Source organism: Pseudochaenichthys georgianus, chromosome 5, assembly GCF_902827115.2.
Source record: "Pseudochaenichthys georgianus chromosome 5, fPseGeo1.2, whole genome shotgun sequence".
Lineage (NCBI taxonomy): Eukaryota > Metazoa > Chordata > Actinopteri > Perciformes > Channichthyidae > Pseudochaenichthys > Pseudochaenichthys georgianus.
In genome coordinates this window covers 23,317,725-23,342,268 of record NC_047507.1, presented here as the reverse complement: position 1 = coordinate 23,342,268, position 24,544 = coordinate 23,317,725, and the positions used below count along the sequence as shown (strand labels likewise).

At 38.9% G+C, this 24,544-nt stretch overlaps 2 protein-coding genes and 1 long non-coding RNA gene across 3 annotated transcripts; 1 reads left to right on the top strand and 2 right to left on the bottom strand.

Annotated features, from left to right (window-relative positions):
- Window positions 1–604: 604 nt before the first annotated feature.
- Window positions 605–7,183, bottom strand: cdk2 (cyclin dependent kinase 2). The gene is made up of 7 exons (XM_034083342.2): window positions 6,486–7,183; window positions 5,702–5,779; window positions 5,483–5,603; window positions 5,204–5,374; window positions 4,596–4,697; window positions 4,299–4,502; window positions 605–1,521 (listed from the first exon to the last, which is right to left on the bottom strand). The coding sequence occupies exons 1-7, from the start codon at window positions 6,599–6,601 to the stop codon at window positions 1,417–1,419; spliced, it is 897 nt and encodes a 298-aa protein (XP_033939233.1). The 5' UTR covers window positions 6,602–7,183; the 3' UTR covers window positions 605–1,416.
- A 5,352-nt stretch (window positions 7,184–12,535) lies between these two features.
- Window positions 12,536–20,188, top strand: pmela (premelanosome protein a). Its single transcript, XM_034082509.1, has 12 exons — window positions 12,536–12,598; window positions 14,134–14,229; window positions 14,330–14,476; window positions 15,099–15,230; window positions 15,869–16,030; window positions 16,166–16,450; window positions 16,703–17,710; window positions 17,797–17,961; window positions 18,079–18,181; window positions 18,483–18,688; window positions 18,778–18,868; window positions 19,624–20,188. Exons 1-12 carry the CDS (start codon window positions 12,541–12,543, stop codon window positions 19,772–19,774), a joined length of 2,604 nt encoding a protein of 867 aa, XP_033938400.1. The 5' UTR covers window positions 12,536–12,540; the 3' UTR covers window positions 19,775–20,188.
- Window positions 19,678–22,705, bottom strand: LOC139433824 (uncharacterized). Its single transcript, XR_011643228.1, has 3 exons — window positions 22,353–22,705; window positions 20,409–20,492; window positions 19,678–19,766 (listed from the first exon to the last, which is right to left on the bottom strand). It is a non-coding gene; the product is annotated as an uncharacterized lncRNA (long non-coding RNA).
- Window positions 22,706–24,544: the final 1,839 nt, after the last annotated feature.

The following is a 24,544-nucleotide window of genomic DNA, read 5'->3' as shown; positions in this document are numbered from 1 at the left end:
ATACTCGGTGCAATGACAATAAAGTTGAATCTAAATACTGTACAAAACAAGTTTGCAGAGTATGATAAATATGAAACACTTATTTTAATCTTTTTTTTAAAAACCTGAATATTATGTTTAATGGGGACCTATTGTGACTTTTGGGGCTTCCATTTCCTGTGTGAGTTATATAGGCTTGTGTGCATGTAAATGGTCTGTAAAGGATCAAATCCCAAAGGGAGTTTCTCTCCCACACACCAATGTTTGTGGATGAGTTCTAATCTGAAGACAAAACATTTCCCATGTTGTCCTTTCCTAGTTCTACTAACCTTAAACGTTTGTGAATGATGTCGCATAATTCAGTTAGTTGATTGGCTTTGCCATTTCACGTTTTGAACAAATCGTGAATAAACCATATATCTTAATGACCATACAGGTTAACAAAGCCATTTCTTATTAAATATTTGACCTGCAGAACAACCATGGTATTTGAGTCCCTCAAACCATTTAGCCATAATGGTTTCTCTTGGCTCTAGAACTCAAGAAAACATTGTTCACTTAAACTCAAACTGTGACGTACTCTGTCGCCCTTCAGACTAAAATTACCCTCCACGGACAAAGGGTATCAGCTGTTTAAACCAGTTTATTTTTTTCAAACTATAAACATCCATATAAAACTATTTATTACCTTTCATTAAAATCTAGAGTAAGAAAGATTTGACGGCACATTAAATTCTGTAAAATGACAACAGGGACTTCAGTTTGTAATCCTGCCAGCAAACGCCCAACAAACATTTGTGTGTGTTAACCAACCAAAGGTGCTGTTATAATATCACTTCAAGATACTTCAGACCCAACTTTAAAGAATTGAACTGCAAGAAAATCAACCTTTTAAGATCGTGTTGTTTCAGCACCAATGGTTTTAGATCAAAAGAAGATGCAACCGTCACTCACATCTTTCATTCAGCTGCTGCTCAATCTCAAAGAGCATGACGTTTGTTTTTTGCACTAACCCACAAACATTATCAATAATATTTAACTCTAACTACTAGACTATATCACTTTTGACATCCTAAAATGTGGGAAATGTAATGGCAGTTTACGAGAATCAGTCGACCTGCAGTCACTCAGAGGACTATCCCAATCACAAATAACATTAACATAAAAAATGGCAGTTGCACAAAAATATGCAGAATAATTATATTGAAAATGACAGTTAAATGTTTGTAACTATTATAACATCATGGCTGAAAACACAGCGAAAATCTCAGGAGGTCAACCGTCTTAGAAAGCTGGTTTTAAGTGTGACCAAACATCCATTAAAGGATCCAACGTGTCCCGTAGTGTCCGCTTTATGTCCATTCCAGTCGTGGAGATGAGGCGAGGAGGTCCTTATTGCTCAGACATTGTTGGCATTAAAATTAATTCCTATCCTGCTCAGAGTCTCAGGTGAGGAATTGGCATGGTGACGTCGCGGAAGTATCGATGGACGAGGGCGTTTTTGGCAGATATCCTTTTGTTTGGATCGTAATTCAGCATTTCCTGCAAGAACGAAAAGAGAAATACAGTCAAACACTGTGCCTATGAAGCAGGCGGCGACTAATGATTTGTTAATTGATGGTTTTATTAACCTCTATAACGGGATTTATCATTTTAGTCTAGAGCTGCAACAATGACTCATCAGTAAAATAACCACCAACAATATGGATAATCTATTCATTTTTTTGTACACATTTTTCAGGCAAAGATTTCGGGAAATGCAGTTTTTAGGTTCATAAAAATGCAGATTCCTTGCTTTTCACAGTTTTATTTTATACTAAAAATATTTGGGTTTTTTATTTAACAAAACTATATATTTTAAACAAATCACATTGAATCAGCCGATTTGAGCAGATTTACTATAAGGGTGTCATATACTAGCAGGGATGCAAACTCATCAGGTATGAAAAAGGTGACAAGGACCCGAGCTCCCCGACCCCACGGAATATCGGCTTTAAAATGAGGAATTACAGGATTTTAGCAGTCAGAACAACTAAAGCAGCAGGTAATAATAACAGGAATGCCAAAGAGTCACATCTAATAGAAATATATAAAAGCATTTATTTTAATTTTGTAGCAGTCACTTTATAATTTTGGCAGCACTGTTGAGCATTTTGAAAATGAATGTTCATGCCTCTGTGCAAGGCTTAGTCTGTATAGCCAGTGGTAAGTTCATAAACTCAAGTACTACTTGGCAGGGTTTCCGCTAGGATTTTTCCTCGCCGGTCAAATGTCCGGGCAGAATTTATTTTACCGGACTAATTTGAAAGTTACTGGTCATATTTCAATAATAATAATAGTTGTGTAGCTGAGTTTCCGTTAGCAGGTTATTACCGGACTATGAGCAGATATGCTTCAGTTTAAAACTCAGTTCACGGGGCTCATTTTTATATTGCTTCAGTTTATAATTGTAACAGATCGAAAAATTCAGATTCATTTTTCAATAAATGATTCCACAAACAACATAATTATTACATTCAAACAAACTACTTGTAGTAGATAACGTACATTATTCAACAGTTTACATTACATTTGAATAATAACACGGGAGAAACGGATCCTCTCTTTCCCCCTCTCCCTCCCTCCTGACAGCACGTCAGTTTCTCAAGCAGCTCCTGCAGCGCGCTAAACAGAGGGCGGGGCTTCAGGTGCTCATGCAGAGCTGCGTGTCTCGGTCAGACTCAGCAGCTGATCTGATCTCTCTCGCGTCCGGTTACACTTCACTCGCGTTTATGTCCATATCGATCAGATCCAGCTCTGCTGATCGGCCTTTATAGAGAGCACCGATCAAACTATTAAGAGTGAATATCGGCCGATAATGACCGGCGGCCGATCGATCGGAGCTTCCCTAATTATTACCAGACATTTTGACCGGCAGGTTTTGAATTTACCGGTTTTTAATAAAATTTTACCAGCTAAAAACCGGTAATTACCGGCTAACGGTAACCCTGCTACTTGGGTACAATTTTGAGATACTTGTACTTTATTTAAGTATTTCAATGTTTTGATACTTTGTTCTTCTTCTCCTCCTCTACAGTTCAGAGGTAAATGGTATTTAATCCCTTTAGTTACTTCACAGATGTGGATGAATGAGGTGAAATCGAATCAAGTGTTGAATCAGACTTTAGTTCCACCTGGAGTAAATCCACCAGCTACCCTGCAGTCTACAAAGTCATTCAAACTAGCTGCACCTTCACCAGCTTTGAGAACACTTTCATGATCAATCTTTATAAAACATATCATATATATTATTCTGAAATGGACCAATCTGCACAAATCTACTTTTACTCTCTTTCACTATATTTTGATGATAATACTTTTGTAGCCTACTTTTATTTGAGGAACATTTTGATTGCAGGATTGTTCCTACATTCTGGTACTTGTACTTTTACTCAAGTACAAGACCTGAGTACTTCTACTTTTACTGAAGTACAAGATTTGAGTACTTCTACTTTTACTCAAGTACTTGTACTTTTACTCAAGTACAAGATCTGAGTACTTCTACTTTTACTCAAGTACAAGATCTGAGTACTTCTACTTTTACTCAAGTACAAGATCTATACTTATACCACCTCCGTTTATAGCCTATGAAAAAAACTATTAGAAAACGAAGGCTAAAGCTAACGTTAGCACATAGTGACAATGTATGCTAGCTAGCTAGCTAGCTCAACAATAATATTGCGACAGAAAAACTTTTCAGTGCACATCACGCTCTGAACACCTGAGCGGCCCGTTCTAACAGCTGTGCACCAGGGGTGCAGTCTGAACGCACCCGTAGGTAATGTAGCTGCTGAAGCTAGACCATCTTCGCGGAGCAGCAGAGCCTTATTATACATCCATGAGCAGAGCCGACAGGCAGGAAGACTCGAGCACACAGCTCGCGCTTCATTATAATATATACAAAAATAACACCATGCGTGTCATGATGGCACATAACAACTCGCGGCTGCAGATTACTCCGGGTCCCAAACCCCCCCCCATACCCCAAAAATATTTTTATTGCAGATCTACATGAATCACACAAACGACCTATTTTGGGTTCAAAACGGCGAATTTCGCCGAAAGGTGACAAGTTTGCATCCCTGTACTAGTATGCTTGAGTGAAAGAGGGACAAACTATTTTGAGACACTGACTTCGCTACATTTAGATGTATTCAATGTTTTAGCATATCGTCGTGTTTTGATCTTACGGACTTCACAAACAAATACACAAAACCAACTTCCTTTACAGATGTAATCCGGGCTAAATGAATATATGAATGAAAGAGAAATGGTCTCACTCCGAGCAGTTCTCTTCCATCTTCATCAAGAATCGGCACCACTTTGGCTAAATCCTGCCGGGCCCACTTCGGGAAGGAGGGTTTGTAGTCGGGCATGGATGTGACTCCAGGCCAGACGGTCTCATCAGGCGTGCCCAGGGTGCGGAAGATTCTGAATAACTGATCGATCTCTGAGTCTCCGGGGAACAAGGCCCTCTTGGTGAGCTGCACAGCGGAGGAAAGTGAGGCGAGCCTGTTAGTTGGTTGTTACATATAATCCATTATGGGTCGTGTGCAGGCTTCATGCATTCATATTACCATTTCAGCAAAGATGCAGCCCAGACTCCAGATGTCGACAGCTGTGGAGTAGTATTTACAGCCCAGGAGGATTTCTGGAGCTCTGTACCAAAGTGTTACCACCTGAAAAATATCATGGAAGCAAGTTTGTATTTAGGAAAACAGGATTTCTTCTTAACCAAAACACATGATCAAGAGCACTTTTCTGCTGGGTATGGCAATAATAGAAATTGACTGATCGATCAACTGTGACTGGTTACCAGACAATAAGTTGTACAAAATGCCGATTACACAAATATAATTGAATAATAAACACACCTTATAAATATATACGGATCCATAAATAGTTGTATATAAATAAGAAGAAAAATAAATACATAGTGTACAAATTGTTGTCCTTCTAAAAACGGCCTACATATACATTAGCCTATGGAATACAAATTCCATAAATTCTTCTCTGATATCTCTGACAAAAATATAAATTGATGTGGTAAATCATGGTCCATAGAGAGAAAGAAGATCTGCCAAGAAAATTGCAATCCGTGCATCTCTAGTTTTGAAAATACATTTTAAACCATATAACTGGAAGGAGCGTGTTGATGTATGAACAGGGCAGACGAGGATGTTACCTCGTGTGTGTAAGTGCGGACGGGAACCCCAAAGGCTCTTGCCAGACCAAAGTCAGCGAGCTTGATCTCCCCCTGGGCGTTGATGAGGAGATTCTGGGGCTTCAGGTCTCGATGAAGAACCCTGTGAGAGTGGCAGAAGGCCAGGCCTTGCAGCAGCTGGAAAAGATAACTCTAAAAATGCACACAAAAATATATATTAACGCCCAGGTTAGTCAAATTGCTTTTAATTTCTTGTTGAGATTGAGGCAGATCTGCTTTGCAAAGGTAGTGGAAATGTACCTTAACCAGAGGCAGTGGGATACCAGCGACTGTGAAGGAGTCCATGAACTTCTTTAGATCCTGATGAAGGAACTCAAACACAAGGTAGAGCTTGTTCTCGGTGTGGATCACATCTCGCAACCTGAAACGTGTCAACCCACAGGTTGGCTTAAAACTGACGGAAACAAGTAACAGGAGAATCTTGAGATTTAGCTTAAAGCTGTAACATAAGGGACTTACTTGACAATATTTGGGTGACTGAGTTCTTTGAGAAGTGAAATCTCCCGGATGGCAGTGCTTGGTACACCCTCTGTTTCCCTGAAAGAAAGAAATGAACAGGTTTTGTTACTGAAGCTCAATCACTTATCCCAGGTTATGATAAGGTTGCCAGTTTAACTTCAGTTATTTATTTCAGCTCTGTTTTTCATGGTACGTTTGTTTATTTTAGAGTGATTTAAATTAATTATATTATAGATTTTATATTTTTTCTATAAATAACTTGGACGTCATTGTGTAGGAATAGCAGAGAGTTAAAATCAGCAGGTGCTAATACTGGGACAGCACACATTACTTTAAATAGATCAGTGTATTATCACTGACAGCTAACAAAAGAAAAAGATAAGCACAGCTTTTGCTTACTGAAGTCTTTCACAAATGTCAGAATACCAAAAAGAGAGTCAATGAATAACCCTACCTGCTGAAGTCTGCTTTTATGTGCAGGGAATGATATGAGTAGGGCCTGAACTAATGAACTGTAATTACACATCTTGCAAGTCCTCTTTGTCCTACTATTGTTTAGCTTGCATACCATCTTTGTCCATTAAAAAAAGCTCTGCAACTTTACTCTGACTATCACAACCTGATGATGACAACCTTGAATAAATGACAGGACTGTTTATACGGTCATGCCTAAAAGCCATTTTGAATTTGAGTAAAACATTTCCATCACAGTTTAAGTAAAAGTAGTGTTAGCTACAGTGACGTTAGCTCCTGCAGATGATAACAAACAACACAGTTCACTTACGTGTCGAGGCGGATTTTCTTCAGAGCAACAGTTTCTCCGGTAACTTTGTTCTTGGCTTTGTAAACCACCCCATACGTCCCTTCTCCTATCTTCTCCACCTTCTGAAACGTATCCATGTTACCGGTCAAGAGTGGAGGATGTTCTCTTTGTTGTTTTGCTCGTTAGCAAGACTCCCTCTTTGTGTCGGAGCTAACAACTGCTCGGTGGCTACACAGAAAGACGTTAAGTAGCAGCGCGGGGACCGACATATAATTAACGGCTGCTCCGGGTTCAAACGGTCCGGAAACAAAACACAGTCGGCGGTCCTGTCTACCATTAACTTCCTCAGATCAGAGCCAAAGCCTGTCGGATCATGTCATTTGTTGGACCTAGTGATGATAATACCCCCATATATGTCGATTAGCGTGGCGGCTCTTTTTCTCTGGAGAAACAACACAGTAGCTTTTCCCGCGTTACATTAGGAGCGTTCGTTTTTGTGTTCAAGACACCTCAACTGATTTAGCCAGGCGGTGTTAAAGAGTGTTCCCAGTTCACTGCTCAAAAAGAGCCTTCCTTGTGAATCGATGTGGTGAAGACACGTGTGTGAAATGTTTATTTAGAAAAGGGTGTAAATTGAGTTTAATTCGATGTTTTATTGTAATTCGGTTCACGTTGATAGAGGAGATCGTGTTGTACCGGAAAAGGAATCAAACGTCAGAAAACAAACCTCATGTTGACACGAAGATGACGTTTTTACGTCATAACCGCCGTGAACGGAAGTGATATTTTTTCTTATTTAAAATAACCTTTTCAAACTTCTTGTATCATACTACTACAAGTAAAAGGGCTTTTTAAAATGTGCTTTATAAAATAGGTAAACGGCGAGGGTGTCATAAAAAGACATAAGAATCACAGGTCTTTGGTCTATAGAAAAATATTTTAGTGAATCAAACAACGTTTTTGAATTGGTGCCTCACAACACAAGGACATTAAAAGCACATAATTATTTCACATATTTGGATAGGCCTACGTTTATGCTCAAGTTTTTTTCCAAAAGATAGGAATATTCACTTACTTGCAATGGTATGGTGTTTTGTGCATACACACATTAAAGGAAATTAGGAAATCAAATAAGGAAATGTACTGCAAGTGTGAATCATTTAAATAAAAAATAGATACAATTAAAACAGCTGAACATAGACTGTAAGACATGTACATTTTTATTTTCTAAAATAGGTTTTCTGAACGGTAGAGAAGGGGAAATACAGTTGCCCCCTCTAGTGGCAGTCAGTGTATCTGGGCCCACCCTCACTGGTTTAGACCATGGTTTTAGACCTATTTATATCACACTGGTGTAAAAGCTGGGGGGGGAAATAAATTATTCTTAAACAAAAAAGATGTATACACTTATTTTACAGCGGACATTTTAGCTTGTCATAGCAGATAAACTGGAGGAACAAATAACATTTATGCAGAGGTGTAAAGTAATTAGCTACATTTACTCAAACTGTAACCTTTTGAGATACTTATACTTTACTTGAGTATTTCCATTTTATGCTACTTTGTACGTTAACTCCACAGCAAATCAGAGGTAAATCGTGTACTTTTACTCAGCTACATTTACGCAGTAGGCCTACCTTTAGTTACTTTACAGATTTTGGATTAATGATGTGAAATATAATCAACACTCAAATAAGACTTTAGTTACACCTGGAGTAAATTCACAAGCTGCCCTGCAGTGTACAAAGTAATTCAAACTAGCTGCACCTTTGATAAACACATTAAAGCATCAGTAATTATAAAACATATGATATATCTGAAATGGTCCAATCTGCATAATGAGTATACTTTTACATTTGGTACTCTGAGTATATTTTTATGCTAATACTTTTCTACTTTTACTTGAGTAATATTTTGACTGCAGGGCTTTTACTTGTAAAAAAAAAAGGAGTATTCCTACACTCTGGTACTTCTACTTTTATTCAAAGTACTTTCCTCTGCATGTATGATGTCTTTGTTTTACCAGAAATGACAACATGTTGCAACCATGTCACACCTGTGTTTGGGGCTCAAGATTGTCCTGTTAAAAAATAGGATATTTTCACCTTTCACCTCACGTGTTTCCCTCTGATCATGTGTTATTCAATAGCAGACTTCGCCTCCAGGTCTCAGATTAACCAGTTGCAGACCCTCAGAGCTGCTGGGCCTCTCTGAAACCCCCCAGGGCCAAATGCAACAAAGATCCTCAGTCAGAATCAAACTCACATGTAACTACAGAAAAAGCACAGGTGTAAACAATAAAAATAATGATTGCAGAATTCCCTTTAGCTGCTTCAGTGTCAGGTTCCTGGGGTTGTGCATGCTGGTTCACTGTCACGATGTAATTCATTACAGGGACACACGGACAAAAAGCCATCATTAATCTATTTAGGTCACATCTGTGCTTTCCTGCTATTACAACCTAAAATGTGTGCTGTCCAAATGGCCTTTATTCATCTGAAATACGTAGCAGGATTGGTCATGAGGCATTGGATGTCATCTGTTTCTGCAGGAAGAAACAGCCTTTGTTAGAAGCTCATACAGCACTGCACATGATCAAAGCCCAGAGGCTGGACATGTATCCACACAGCAGCTTAATATGTGAAGGGTTGCCTTATTATGTTATGATTGAGGTTATTAGATATGAGTTAAAGGTATTCAATGCTGCTATATACTACCTGTGTATACATGTATGTTGGTTTCTTTGACAGTTTGGTCTAACTTACTTTTATTACAGAGATAATGTTACCAGTTTTCTCTATGGCTGCTAGTGCAAATCCTAAAATGTTGGTTACTTAATTAAGAAAACCTTTGTGTGGACATTGATAATCTGCCAAAAAGGCCACATTATTAACCCGAAAGTACACAAAAAGTACACTTCAGATGCTCAAGTTCCTTGAAATGTTTCACGCTTTGAAATTTCACCGATATCTGTTACGGTTCTTCAACAAAACGTTCACATGTAACAGGTTTATCTCTCATTCAGAACAATCAAAATGCTCTCCTCACTGATTACTGCACATCACCATGGAAACCTTTGATCTCTGGATATGTCGTTAGCTCAAATATAAACACCTGTGTCATGGAACACGATGATGTCATAACTCCAACTGACATGCTCAGAGCAGCAGACTTCAGATAATGGTTAATGGTCCTGCCCTCAACAGCTCTACGTCAATTATGGGGTGTCATCATATGCCGTTTCCATGGAAATGCATCCCTCGCCATAAAAGACAATGTTGCGACTCGCTATACATTAACTCCTATGAAAATGTTCAAAAAGTGCTCAAGCTTCACATGTGTGCTAACAGTCCAGCCGTGAAGACATCTACGGGACAGTTTTCAGATTTCTTCAAATGCCGTTGCCATGGCAACACAATGCTCGCCATGAAACACGGTTTTCTCATAACTTCAGTGAAAATCTAAATTCTTCACTTTCTTCTTACACATTACATTTCAGCATAGCAGTTTAGCATCAGCTTTTCAGCATAAAGCATTCCCACTAGCAATTTCTTCAGGAATTGCATTATGTAGTTACTGTAAGCTCTGCTTTGTGTTTGCACAAATGGACAATTTATTTCTCATTTTAGAGTGCTGGTGTTCCTTGCGATGAGAAAAACTAAATGGCCTTCAGAATAGGAATCATGATCACTGAGTAAAATTAGGGAGTTTTGTTTTATGCTTTGTGAAGGCATTGGATGACTGCTATGTTTGTTGTGTTCGTGAACTTCTTTTCCTGTCTCGTCTGATTTTGTATTGGCATTTCACAAACCAGACAGCCTTATTGATCTGCCTTTGGCCAATAATAAAACACAATCCCCATTTTCTGCAATTAATGTCCAAGCTTGATTTTGGCACTAATATTACATTTGATGCCCTTCCATTGCTTGTAACATTTCTTTAAGGCTATTGCTTAAAGGCTAACCATTTGATTTTGGTTCATTGTGAAGAAAACTACTAAAAACTAAATTGCAGTCAAATTCAACCAGTCTTCATAAAACATTGTTAAACACATCAAGAACTATTCCTATAAATTGATCAGTTGAAAAAATCAATGATATTACATTTTTTACCAATTACTTCCCAAATCTGGAAAAACAACTCTTTAATTCTGTATTACCGGTAGTTCTACTTTCCTAGGAACAATGTTATTAACATACTAAATAAACAAAGACTAATGGGCAAAAAGACTAACAGCCAACTATTTGTGGTATGTTGAGTCAGGTGCTCTGTGGGAAGGATTTATTCCTCCTGCACTCTGCTGTTAGCACATGAGGGGTCACATGTAGTGCAGCCTGAGCAGACATGAGACAACAGCAGTGGGAAAACCACCAATCCCCTTTGTATTAGAAAACACACTGACGCCGTCTTAGGAGTCAAGCTTTATCTTTCTGTAGAGATATATATATATATATATAATATATGTGTACATGTGCCTTCTCTATATAAGATATAATACATAACATGAGTGCTTAATGATTATATAAAATTAGTTTATCAAAATGACTGCATACATTTAGTTACAATAATTCCAAAGAAAAAGGAACGGTTAAATATATTGGGAAAGAGACAAATAAAAGGTAGTCACTGTAAATGATTTCAAAGATATAACTTACCTGTCCAATTTTTAAAAGAGTTTCATCCAATTCTTATGACTTTTTATTTGATCATAACCCTCCCAAAATGTATTTCTTCTTTTGAATAATTTACATTTTCTAAATCCTAAACATCCTTGTGTTGACTTTTGTTTTATTAAAGTGAACTTCCTGACCGACAATGCTCAAGGCGGCCTCTTCTGTAGCATCTACACTTTATTTATTATTTTACTTTCAATGCTTGTTCATTTTGACAAATATACAAGTCTACAACATCTCTCTGCTTCATAGTAGAATGATTAAACTGGGTTCGACTTACAAATTTAAATGTAGAGTTTTCAGCTCTACAGAACATGAACTGAGGAAATCAGAATAACATGAATCCTTTATTGTGATGTATCAATGACACCTTCAAGATGTATTGATGTAACTTGTTTTGTGTTACTTAAATATGCCTTAAGTGGGATTCTTTATAAATGTTATTCATGTGTGGAGTATAAACAAGTGAGAAGAGAAAAGTATTTTTACTCAACAATGTTAACATTTAATATGGAAAGATTTTACATTTCAAATCAGTTCCAGGATCAAACCACTCTTTCCTTTAATGTACTCTTGTCTTCTTCTGAAAGAAACTATGTGATGAGTAACATAAGCCGAGCACGGGTGTGTCTGTTTTACTGCAATCCCATATTCCTAGAGCTGCAGCAGCCTGAGGTGGACAGCAGGATGAGAAGGAATGGTTGAGGAAATAAAAGGATGCTATTGATTTTCCACCCACCCACTCCTCTTGTGACGCTCGTATACACATAGCTCTAAGGTCATACGTCAAAAACACACATGACTCGAGCCTTGCTTACAGCTCTCACCGTCGGTCCTTTTTGTTCTGCACGTACAACATTTTCATTCACACCGTGCAAAAAGCATTCATTGATTTGCCATTATTACACTCAGAAAATGTTGTACTACTTGAGGGATATCTGTTACTTTCGGTTCATGTCAATTATCTTCTTCCACTATATCGATTTTTTTGCATTAAGCAACTGTACAATTTCACATTTATCATGGGTAGACATTTTAATTCACCTTGAACTAGATTCACAAAACAAACACACATTACAGATTAAGTAAAAAAGGTGTATGCTCAGATACAGAAAATAAAGTGTACTAAAACAGATGATAATGTGAAATCTTTGAGTAACACATCAATTCTCCAACAAAAAAAAAGTTATCAAAACAGTACTTATCTGTTCTTACCAAAGAGGGTGGTGCCAGTCTCAGGCTCCCCATGATGTCAGAGGTTATGGAGAAACGTTATGGTAATTCAGTTCTGAGGCCCTCTTAAAGAGAGGGAGAGGACATTTCTGAAGTCTCTCTGGAAGTTGTGTTGGGTTCAGGACTACAGGGTGAGGCTCAGAGAGAGGAGACAGACGACCAGATTCAGGATGAGGACTCTGTCACTGGTGCTGCTGGTTTCAGCTTTTACATTTGCCACTGCAACAAGTGAGTACATCTCTTTCCCATGTCATTATATTTTCATAGTGCCACTTCATTGAACATTTCTAAATTAACAAAAGAATAACAACATTAAGAGAAACGGCATAGTTTTATTCTGTTTACCATCATAGTTTCTCTTTCTCTGTGTTCAAATATACACACCAAGCAAAGCCTTGTTTGTGTAGAGTTACTTTTCACCTTTCATATAACTAAATGTGCTGTAGTTTCAAGCAATAATAGTACCGTAAAAATAAAACCATAAAAACAGTAAAAGAAACAAAACAAAGTTTGAAAACTAAGTCTAAATTAATTGAGTTGTTGCTGTGTCTGATGTAAGACCATTTCTCAAACACAATTCAGCACCAGGGAAAGCGGAACATTTTAATTAAATCTAACCAAAACATCCCCATCTATTACACACTAGAATTACACACTAGAATATCTCTTTGTCTGGACTGTGAATCGAAGAGCAAATACATTGACTTAACATTTCACGCTCATGTTTTGCTGTCTGGGTTGCAAGGAAAGATGTGCAAACCTTTACATGCCAATATCACGCTGGTTTTTATGCCTATTTATATTTAGTACGGCAGGCGGTAAATATATTTAGTGTCTGCTTTGATTAAAAAACATAGTTCATTAACCACTTTTCTTTTCACACTAATACTTTAAAAAAAAAGATGCATTATGCTATTGGGTTGTACTTTGTAGTTTAATGCAAAACATTTACACACACACACACACACACACACACACACACACACACACACACACACACACACACACACACACACACACACACACACACACACACACACACACACACACACACACACACACACACACACACACACACACACACACACACACACACACACACACACACAAACTAAGGAAAACCGCAGTGAGCCAGTTGTCTGGGATCCCTCATTCCTCTCTGGGATTACTGGTGCTGCTGCTCAGCTGATAGTCACATGAAAGGGATTGAGGGGGATTGCAGGTCGTGTGACTCCCACCACCAAGAACCCCGACACCCCCCACCCCTCCCCCAAACACACAGACATGCTCGTTACATAAGCATCATGAATAAAACCTGCTTATTCTATATATTTTCTATCATTTGTGTTGGTTGATGATATTTAAGAGAATAATAAAAAATTTACATTTTTATTTGCACAGAGATTCAAGTAGTTCAATTAGTATCAAGCCATTTGTTGGTGCAGCTAACTACTGAAACTACTGGACAGTTTGGGCCAAAAACGGAAAGCAAATCATATTCCTCAATGAGTGATATCTTTAGCTGGCATGTACATTTTCTGGGTTAAGTATTTTATATAAACATTTCTTGTTTTACAAATGAGTGTGAACTGTGTTTCCTAAGTATCTTTTAGTTTTGCTTAGAGTAGCTTTGCTCTAGTTCAAGTATCCCGTGTGAAGTCATCGGTAGATAGCAAAGCCGGGCTTTTGAAATAGTTTCCCTAACACTGTGAGTTGCAAGATGTGGCCTCTTTTCCTGAAAGAGTTTGTGATATTTCTTCCAGAGCCTAGAAGTCAGTTCACGCGTTACCGCTCATGGAACTCACGGATGTATCCGGTGTGGAAAGATGGAGACCCGAGGTTCAGGAACTGTTGGTTTGGTGAGTCCTTTTTCCTTTATTTCTCAAAACAGAAATGTTACAACATTTTCTCTGCCATCCAATCTAAAGATGATACATTGTATGTAATCCTAATTTCCAGGTGGTGATGTAACTTTTGAAATGAAAAACGATGCACCCACTCTGACTGGAGCACGAGCAACCTTCAACATTAATCTGAACTTCCCACCAAACCAGACCATGCTCTCTGACGGGCAGGTGGTCTGGGCGCAAAACTGCACCATCAATGGTAAGAAAAACCCATTCCAGCTAGAAACTAATTGTGATATAATAATTGCCTTATTTGAATTCATGCTCAAAACCACAAGATCATTTTAACAGACATTTCACTAATATTGATCAAGTCATGAAACGTTTCGACATGGTGTTGTTTCTAGAGAAATTTCATTATTTTTGGTCTTTTCACATTTAGAAATTGGTATGATTTCTTTCAGCTAGGGGATACTTGATTTTTAAAAAGCGGCGACATATTAGCTTATAGATCGAAACAAATTTTTGTTTTAGTTATATGAAATATATTGTTAAAATATACAAATTGAGCATTATATAATGTAAATGTTTGTGTAAGTATGGAAAGCACCTCAATGTGTCTGACAGAAGAAGGGTTATGTAAGTGTAATCCTTAAGTGTAAGTGTCTTGCCTTAAATAATTAATGTTTTCTGTGAATGACTATTGTCAATTAATCCTAGCCATAAAGCAAAGTGCTTTTGAAGTTTTATTTCATTCAGAAAAGACAACATCCTCTCCCAACTAATATTCCCCCTGTGTTGACTCATGTTGATATGCAGTGTTATAGATGATCACACCTCTTATATTATTGATTATGAATCTATGACCTAATCCTTTTCAGGACGAGAGTACCAGGAGGGTCAGTCTGTCTATCCGGACCAGGACACCCAGACCACCGGAGTTTTCCCTGACGGCACACCTTTCAGGAGTCAAAACAAGAAGCCCCATTATGTGTTTGTGTGGAAGACATGGGGTGAATATATTCATTTTATAATATTAAGTCTGTTAAGAACCAAGGCTGCACTTTAGCTGTAATTTATGCCGCAGTAGAACATCCCAAACTTTCAAATGAAGCTATAACTACATCACATTAACATTAAATATCCATAGAGACAAAGAGCAGACAATAAAAGGGCTGTAAAGAATACAGGGGATGTTCTGCTCAGGCAGGGAATTTAAATGTAAACATTTGCCCCGGGTCTTACTCGTACAAAGCCTTGTCTGTGCTTATCTCTGACATCACCTTTACATTAGAAAACAAAACCTTAAAAAATAGTTTCAAAGGAATTACTTTTGTTCATCTTAATTTTCGCACAGTAGCTTCAGTTTATCATTTTTACTGTAGATCACCAGGCTTACCTGTTTTGGTAAACATGTTATGAAGTTTTTTCATACAAAAGGTAGCAGAATTTAAAAATGAGCAACTAAAATATAATCTGTTGGACTTTCACAACAAAATAAAAAACAGGCCTTTTTTGTGTCCGTTAAAATAGCCTCTCATGTACTCCTGATGAAAGTGACATCTGGAATGTCTCCAAAATGTGTGAATTTATTAAATGTTGTCACGATGAACGGACCACTCTAAGTAATCACAATGTTCCTCTATCCAAGGGCGCTACTGGCAGGTGGCAGATGGACCGTCCTCCTCCCTCTCTATCGGCACAGACAACGTCCCCCTGGGCTCGTACAACATGGAGGTTATCATCTATCACTGCCGTGGCAAAGACAAGTTCATCCCTCTCGGCTATGCCTCCACGGTCTTCGCCATCACAGGTGACCTATCGTACAATTTAAAACTATACTTGATAACAAATATTCTACAACATATTTTGTCTTTATTCATCATTACGTTTCTGTTATTGAAGTCGATAATAAAGAGTTGTTCTACATCTTTTACTCCGTCATTAGACCAGATTCCCTTCACCATCTCACTTGCCCAAATCAATGATGTAAACCAGAACGACCAGAACTTCATCCAGAACCGAGCCATTGCCTTCACTGTCAAGCTCCATGACCCCAGCCAGTACCTCAACAGCGCCGACGTCAGCTTCACCTGGGACTTTGGTGACAGCACCGGTACTCTGATCTCCAGAGAGCTCATTGTCACACACACATATCTCGCAGCCGGGACCTTCAAACCTCAGGTGGTCCTGATGGCAAGCATCTCCAATGGCTGCGGATCCCCCACTGCTGGTGAGATTGAACTAATGATTACCTTTTTATCTTCCAGGAATACATACTCTATGTACAGAAGTATGACATACATTTTTGCTTAGTTGTTTTAAAGGGGATATATTACGGTAATATTCAGCTTTGTTCTTTAATTTAAAACTCAATGGGTATTTCACATTATTTGGGGTAATTGGCACTCCAGATACACAAACGTATGTACACAAGCAGTAAACATGTTTTAATTCTATGTTCTGCTCTAAATGTTTCTTTCAGTTGTTCCTATTGATGCCTCTGCGATACCAGCAGTAGTTGTGGTGCCCTCCACCGCTGAAGCTGTCCCAGCAGTAACAGCAGAGGGAGGAGATGTGATTGCTCTTGATGTTCCTGCCTCTGTGCAGCCAGCTGAAGCAGCAGAGGGAGATGCAGTCGCTGAGACAGACGCAGAAGCAGTGGAGGTTGCCTCAGTTGCACCTGCAGCTGACGCAGCAGTCCTTCCAGAGGACACTGCTGCCGCTGCTGAAGATGCAGATGTTGCAGCTGAAGATGCAGAAGCAGCAGGTGAGGTGGCTACTGTAGCCCCTGTCGCACCTGCAGCTGAAGAGACAGCAGCTGCTGTAGATGTCGATGCAGCTGCTGCAGATGCAGATGCAGATGCAGTTGTTGCAGATGCAGATGCAGTTGTTGCAGATGAAACAGCAGTGTTAACAGACACAACTGAAGAAGATGCGGCTCTGATCAACGCTGCTGCTTCAGTTGCACCTGTTGCAGAGGGAGAAGAAGCTGCAGTGGCCGCTGCTGCCGCTGTTACTGTTGCACCTGCAACAGTAGTAGTTGAGCAGGAAGCTGACGTTGTGGCTGCTGATGCTGCGGTTGATGCTGATGTTGTTGCTGCTGCTACTGAGGCTACTGTTGCTGTAGATGCTGCTGATGAGGCGACTGTTGCTGCTGAGGCGACTGTTGCTGCTGAGGCGACTGCTGCTGCTACTGAGGCTACTGTTGCTGTAGATGCTGCTGTAAATGCTGCTGATGAGGCGACTGTTGCTGCTGAGGAGACTGTTGCTGCCGATGTCGTTGTTGCTGCCGATGCTGCTGTTGTCGATGATGCCGCTGTTATTTCTGCCGCAGACGTTGTTGCAGCTGAAACAGAAGCCCCTGCTAATACTGTTGTAGCTCCTGCTGCCACTGAGACCCCAATCGTAGAAGAGGCAGCACCAGCTGCTGATACTGAGGCTGAAGTACAGGCAACTGAGAACGAAGTTGCAGCTACTGCAGCTCCTGCAGGTGAGTGTTTACTACAAACTAATATTACTTTACAAAAAATTCAAAAATCATTATTTTAACAATGATAACATTTCTAATGCAAACAGCAAGTGATGAAGCAGCCGTTGCAGCTGAAGCTGAGGTTCAAGCAGAGGCGGAAATAGATCCAGCACTGGTTCCCATCATTTTGACTAAGAGACAAGCACCAGAGCTGACAGAAGACTGCACGGTCTACCGTTATGGCTCCCTCGCCACAGCCGTAGAGGTTATCCGTAAGTCAATATAGTTTTGTAACCATGACACTTTGAACCTCAACATATAATATTCTGCTTTACACAGCATGATTTAATCATTTTATATCTATCTTTCCAACATTTTCAACTCTGCAGAGGGTATTGAAAGTGTAGAGATTGTACAGATGACCAACGTCGTAGCAATGACGACCGAGTTGGATCAGAACGCTGTGGACATCACCATCTCCTGCCAGGGAAGGTAAGCAGTAACAAAATCATCTCTATACATAGTGCTACTGAAATGAGTGCTAAAACACAAAAATGTGTCATGCTGTATGCACATCCTGTTTCCTAGTCTTGAGATTGTTTGTACTCAGTGCTGGTTGTGTGAGGACATGCAAACAGTGGTGTAGTTGTTTATACTGTAGCCTTATGTTTGCTTGTTTTCACCAATTGGATTTCAACACATGAACACCACGATTGCATTGAGACACTTTTATAAATAATATATGAATATTCTCCCTTACTATGTCATCACATTTTCGTTCTTTTTCTTTAAGCCTGCCAAGTGAGGTCTGCACAGTGATTTCAGACGCGGACTGCATCACACCAGTGGAAACCATCTGTACTGCAGCTACTCCCTCTCCAGACTGTCAAATGATTCTTCGTCAGTTCTTCAATGACTCAGGAATATTTTGCATCAATGTCTCATTGACCAATGACGTCAGTCTTGCTGTTGCAAGTGCTAGAGTCAGTGTAATAGTAGGTGGGTGAAAGTAACATTTTCATTTATAACCACTAACATACTCAATATCTATATTATTTTCTTATTGGTATGATATGCTTCAATTTCAGCCTCCAGTGGTTCCCCAGCTGGAACCGCAGCCACAGTCGTGGGGGTCGTGGTTCTCGCCTGTGTTGTCTGTTGTATTGGTTTGATGTACAGGTGAGGAGTTCATTTTCAACTTCATTTTTACATTTGATATGAGGTCATCATGACTAAAAATAGAACACTTCAAAAGTTTGATTAATGAAAGATAAGTTGCAAACAAAGACACTGTAATAATGGTCAATTGGTTGTCCTGGTTGCAGTGTGTAAAACAGGAAACTGTCAAAACATTTCTCAGCACAATAAGTTTCATATTTTGACCCATTTTAAATGTTGGAAATTAAATTGTCACAGCAAAAAGAAACAGGTGATAACAGTATTGAGGGCTCACTTCAATTTGTGAGTAGCCAACATGAATAATGTAAAACATCTTAACAGCAAAATATTTAATAAGCAAGAGAAAGGTGTCCAGGGATAGATCCCTGTGGAACACCCAAACAAACAAGCTCCTGATCAGCATGCTAACATGCTCACAATGTCAATGTTAGCAGGCTGTTATTTTGCAGAGAATACATTTACATATTTTACTTATAAACACAAGACATAACACCTGGTACCGTGGACTTCTTTAAATGTAACCTTATTATAGTATATAATCCTGATGACACCTGAGAAAGTCGGGAACATGAATTTATTTCCACGATTTAAACATCTTGTTGAATTGTTATGTTCTTTGGTTCTTTTTTACATTTATGTCTTTATTTCAGGCCAGATCAACTATTTTGTTTCACTGGGGAAAAACACATTTTTTGTTTGTCTCGTCATGGGTGAACTCTTCTCATCAGTCTTTCTGGCCTCATGTTTCTCAACAGGCGGTTCAAGCAGTATCAGCCACTCAGAGAAGACTCTGACAGTAATGGAGGAAGCTCTGCGGTAACATCAATGCCTTTGTTGTTGTGGAACCTGTTGAGTCGTCAGTCACCAGGAGAGAGTCGTCCACTTCTTCAGGGGAGAACTGTGTGAATATTATCATCATCATCAGCTCATGCTCTCAACATCTACACCAATGCTACAATATTGACTTTATAAACATAACACTGCAACTATAATGATATTGTAACTCCCGGTCAATGTAGTAAACCAGAATCAATAAAATGAGCCAGCCCTGTGTGCAACAATGTGTGTAGAAATAGAAAGGAGCAAAGTTTGTAATAAAGAAATGTCATGAGAATGTTGAAACATTTTTAGAGGAAAGTGATATTTATTTGGACCTACATTATTTTGTATCAATTGGCACTGATAGTTTATAGAAGCCATAACTTATTCTTTTATTTGTGGCATACTTATACCAATTTGTAAAATCAATGTTAACATATTTCAGTTCATTTTCTTGACAATGTAATTTAAATCATTTACATCACAACACATTATTATATTTGTTACCCTGAAGTGAATAAAGTTGAACTTTATCACCAACAAGTTTTTGTAGTCCCTCCATTCATTTGTAATCCTTTGCATGTACAGTATGTTACACATGGGATGTTATGGGAACAGTTTGAGAGAAAAATAAAGTAATTATCAATCAACATAAATACAACACAATGGAAAGAATAATAAGAAATTGATTAATCCAGCATGCAGTTGTTGTTTCACTCACCACTGTTGGTTTCAGCAGCAGGCAGCTGTTTTTGAGAAAATGGCTCTGACAAACTGTATAGTGCTTCCAGAGACAAAAATATTTCTGTTGGTCGAGAGCAAAGATAAACTTAAAATGAGTTATAAATTGACATGCATTGATCAGATGGCGATCAATAGAACTTAATGTGAATGCATATACCTCCATATCTGTTGGATGTATGGTCAACTGTTTGTTAAAATATTAAGCTTAACTTTAAAAAGTGATACATTTTTACAATGCCCCCAAGTGGCAACAAACCTAATTAACAGATGCCGGTTTAACTTTTAAACCAGGCTTTGAGCTTTACCCAGCATGTTAATTGTTTGGTTTAATCATGTTTTTACCAGCTGAGGTACATTGCTAAACGTGGGCCCTTTGCACAGCTAAGTTGGAAATGATGACTCTCTTTACTTATTAATTTACGTCAGTCTTAACTGCTGTTATTATCTTTGCCCCATGCGTCAGCAAAAATTCTGCTTTTCCAAGCTTTCCAAAATGCTGCTGCCAAACTTTTGACCAAGCAGCTCAAGACTGATTTGTTAACATTTGCCTTTTCTTTGTTGTTTTAGAATTGTGTGCATTAGGATTGATGTCCGCATTTCCAGTCCGTTGCTTTGTCTCTTGCTTGCTATTTTATAGTTAGTTGCTTAGCCCTTAGCTCTTTAGTGCTTATGTGCTGTATAAATAAAAGTTTTATTATCATAACATGGTCAAATGAGTGAAATAGGATTCACATTTTAGATTACGCCACAAATAAAATTAGAAGTTAGAGATACACTTTTTTGGACAAAACACCATCACAAAGTTGAATATTTTAAAATCAACACAAGATGCCTGTTTTGGCCTTCAGCAAACCACTGAATAAAAGATGTACAGGCATGTCAATAACGTTTTACAGGTCTCCTATGCATTCATGAAGTGGTGTGGTTACAGGAACACTGCAGCTGAGTGTGCTAAAGAAAATACTAGCGTTATGCTACCTGCTCAATTAAAGAGATTTATTATGATGTCGCAGGATACATCCATGCATTAAACTGGCAAAGAGCTGCCGGTGGTAACATACACATGATACACTGCAGTGCCGGAAAAAGGATGACGTCAATGCAGCAAAATCTTTAATGGAAGGGGCTACATGGCTTGGCTTACACAGCAGAAACATATATGTGCAGTGATAGGGAAGAGAAGTAGAGATGGTTTGCATTCAAGCCTCTAAGTAAAGGTGGAAAAGGTGCTATTATTCCTTAATGTGAGTTTGACCGAATTTAACTTTTTGTCCAATTTCTGATGGCTTGAGCGTGGAAACATACGTCTGTGGAGAGTAAAATATGAGAGAAAACAGGAGCATATCATCCACATTTATCCACAAGACTTTTCGGGATATCAAGAGAAAACACCACTATTGGTGTTTTTTAACTTATGCAAGATCGCCAAGGTCCTTTTCTCTGCCTCACTATTTATTTACATAAATAAATAGGTACGTTTATCGAAAACCAGAGACGAGCACTGACTTGTTGAGTAGCTAAAAAACACAATTGAGGTATTACCCTTCAACATGTCCTAATAGTCTAAAATAAGGTAATTTAACAAAATAGAAATAGTCTTACATCTTAAGGACTAATGACATTGATAAACATTGCCAACCTATACTGTCACCAAGTCAAAAGCAATCCAGTTTAATCCCGTTTTTTTTCTGAATACATGCATTGTTTTGTGCGGTTCATGTCTGGATGGTAACCCTAAATCTGCAAAACGTACTGAAGCTAAATTAGCCCTGGCTAATGCACATCGCTGCTACCAACATACTTGTGTAGCACTGCAGTGCTCCATTACACCAATGACACAAACCAAGCCTTTAATTATCCTCCACCTTTTACGCGTCTCTCGTTCACATGTACAGAGTGTGTGCAGCACAACTCAACTCACTCCGGACGAGCACTGCAGCCGAGCCAAGCCCCACAGCATCGCTGGACGGACATCATGTTTCATATGAGGATCTTTATCTTGGACCTGACAGCTCTCCCGGATCACAGCATCCTCATCACTTCTCCCGATCAAACAGGCTGATCTGATACAAAGCTCCAGGTATTAGATTGTTTCCCCAGATTACCCGGCCAGACATTTACACGTCTTGAGTTCTCTCTCCACATAAAACGTGAACATGAGTCACACAAGCAAATACAAAGGCTTGATTAATTTGAGCAACTCATTATTGCTAACCACTCCCTAGCAACTGATCTAAAAAGGGATGCAATTTCCTTTGTCCGTCCTCTACCCTGCGGAAACCTACCTCTGCAATCACTGTGGCTGCAGGATGAATTGGTAACATCATGTATCCCAAGTGAACCAGACTAAACAATACACATAATAAACATCCTAATTGAATAAAGTGTCAATCAGATGTAATTATTTAATAAATGTAAGGAATTATTATTATTATTTAATTAACAAATTAAAAACAAAACAATAAAAAGTTGGTCACAAAAACATGTGACCAAAAAACATTTGCTAAATCCCCCTAAAATAAAATGATAAATAAATATATTCCTTTTATTTATTTTATGTATGACTGACTTATGTATATGCCTGTTTAGGTTTGAAACAGTATACATATACTTTGAGATTATTTGCGAGAGATATCTGACACTGTCCAAGAAGTGTGATAGGATGTATGGCCCCTCAGGGTATTCTCCGAGGACCAGTCGGATCAATCACCAATGGTAACATCTGGCTGATGGTTTTAGTAACTGATACAGTCCAGTTCAAAACCATTCAACTGCTGTGCTGTGTGTGTGTGTGTGTGTGTGTGTGTGTGTGTGTGTGTGTGTGTGTGTGTGTGTGTGTGTGTGTGTGTGTGTGTGTGTGTGTGTGTGTGTGTGTGTGTGTGTGTGTGTGTGTGTGTGTGTGTGTGTGTGTGTGTGTGTGTGTGTGTGTGTGTGTGTGTGTGTGTGTGTGTGTGTGTGTGTGTTCTGTCTGGCATACACACTGGAAATGCTGTTTCACATTTTGATAGACTTGCTTTTATGCGATGGCTTTTTGAATGTACTGTTTACATCTCTTACAGTTTAATCCTTCATCATCATGTTTTGTCCTGCTTTGGTTTTGTCTGCACTTGGGGAGCTCTGTGTTCAAAAGTGCTATATAAATAAAGGTATCATTACTTATTAAAGCGTAAAAATGCAGATAGTCTACTTACCACTGATAAGAAACCTTGACACATGGAAAGATTCGGGCAGGATATGGGGTGGGGATAGGAAGCACAGAGAGTGAGGCTGAGGGTGAGACAGTGGGGGAGGGAGGAGAGAGTACTGACCATGGAGCAGGTTGATTAGATTACAAGGCTAAGACTAACATGGGCCATTTATTACGCAGAGAGCCAGGCCTCGCAGCCATGCAGACAAAGAGGGAGGACAACCGGGTGTGTAAGTGTGTGTTTGTGAATGACGGAGAGATAACTGCACTTTTACGACTGTGAGCTCCACATGCTCCATCAGCAAGAGTAAACCCAAAGATAAATGTAATTCCAAAAAGTGATGAGTACAAGTTAAAGAAACCCTGCTGGTTGTACATTTGTATATGAAAGAGAAAGAAATATGACCCAATACGGTAAATATTTGTTTTGTATTACATACAAGACATACAAGGTACCAAGCATCACTTGGGACACAAAGGAAATAAAGTGGCACGCCCAGTCGCCACAGAGCATGCTCAGAATTACATCAACTTTATATGAAAGTGCTAGCCTGTCTGCAGTCCTCAATTATAATCACTTTGGACCACACACAAACACACACACACGCACGTACACACACACACACACACACACACACACACACACACACACACACACACGCGCGCGCACGCACGCACGCGCGCACACACACACACACACACACACACACACACACACACACACACACACACACATTCTGCATCACCAATACTTATGTGACATTTTCTCCAACATTTGAATCTATAGGATGGTAGAAGGATCTAAATGGTTTTAGAAGCTTAGAAGGATGTCCCATTAAAGGTACAATAAGGTTGTATTCAAAAATATATTCAACTCAAACAATAAATATTTTGATAATTTCTTCCAACTGTTAATCATGTGCACT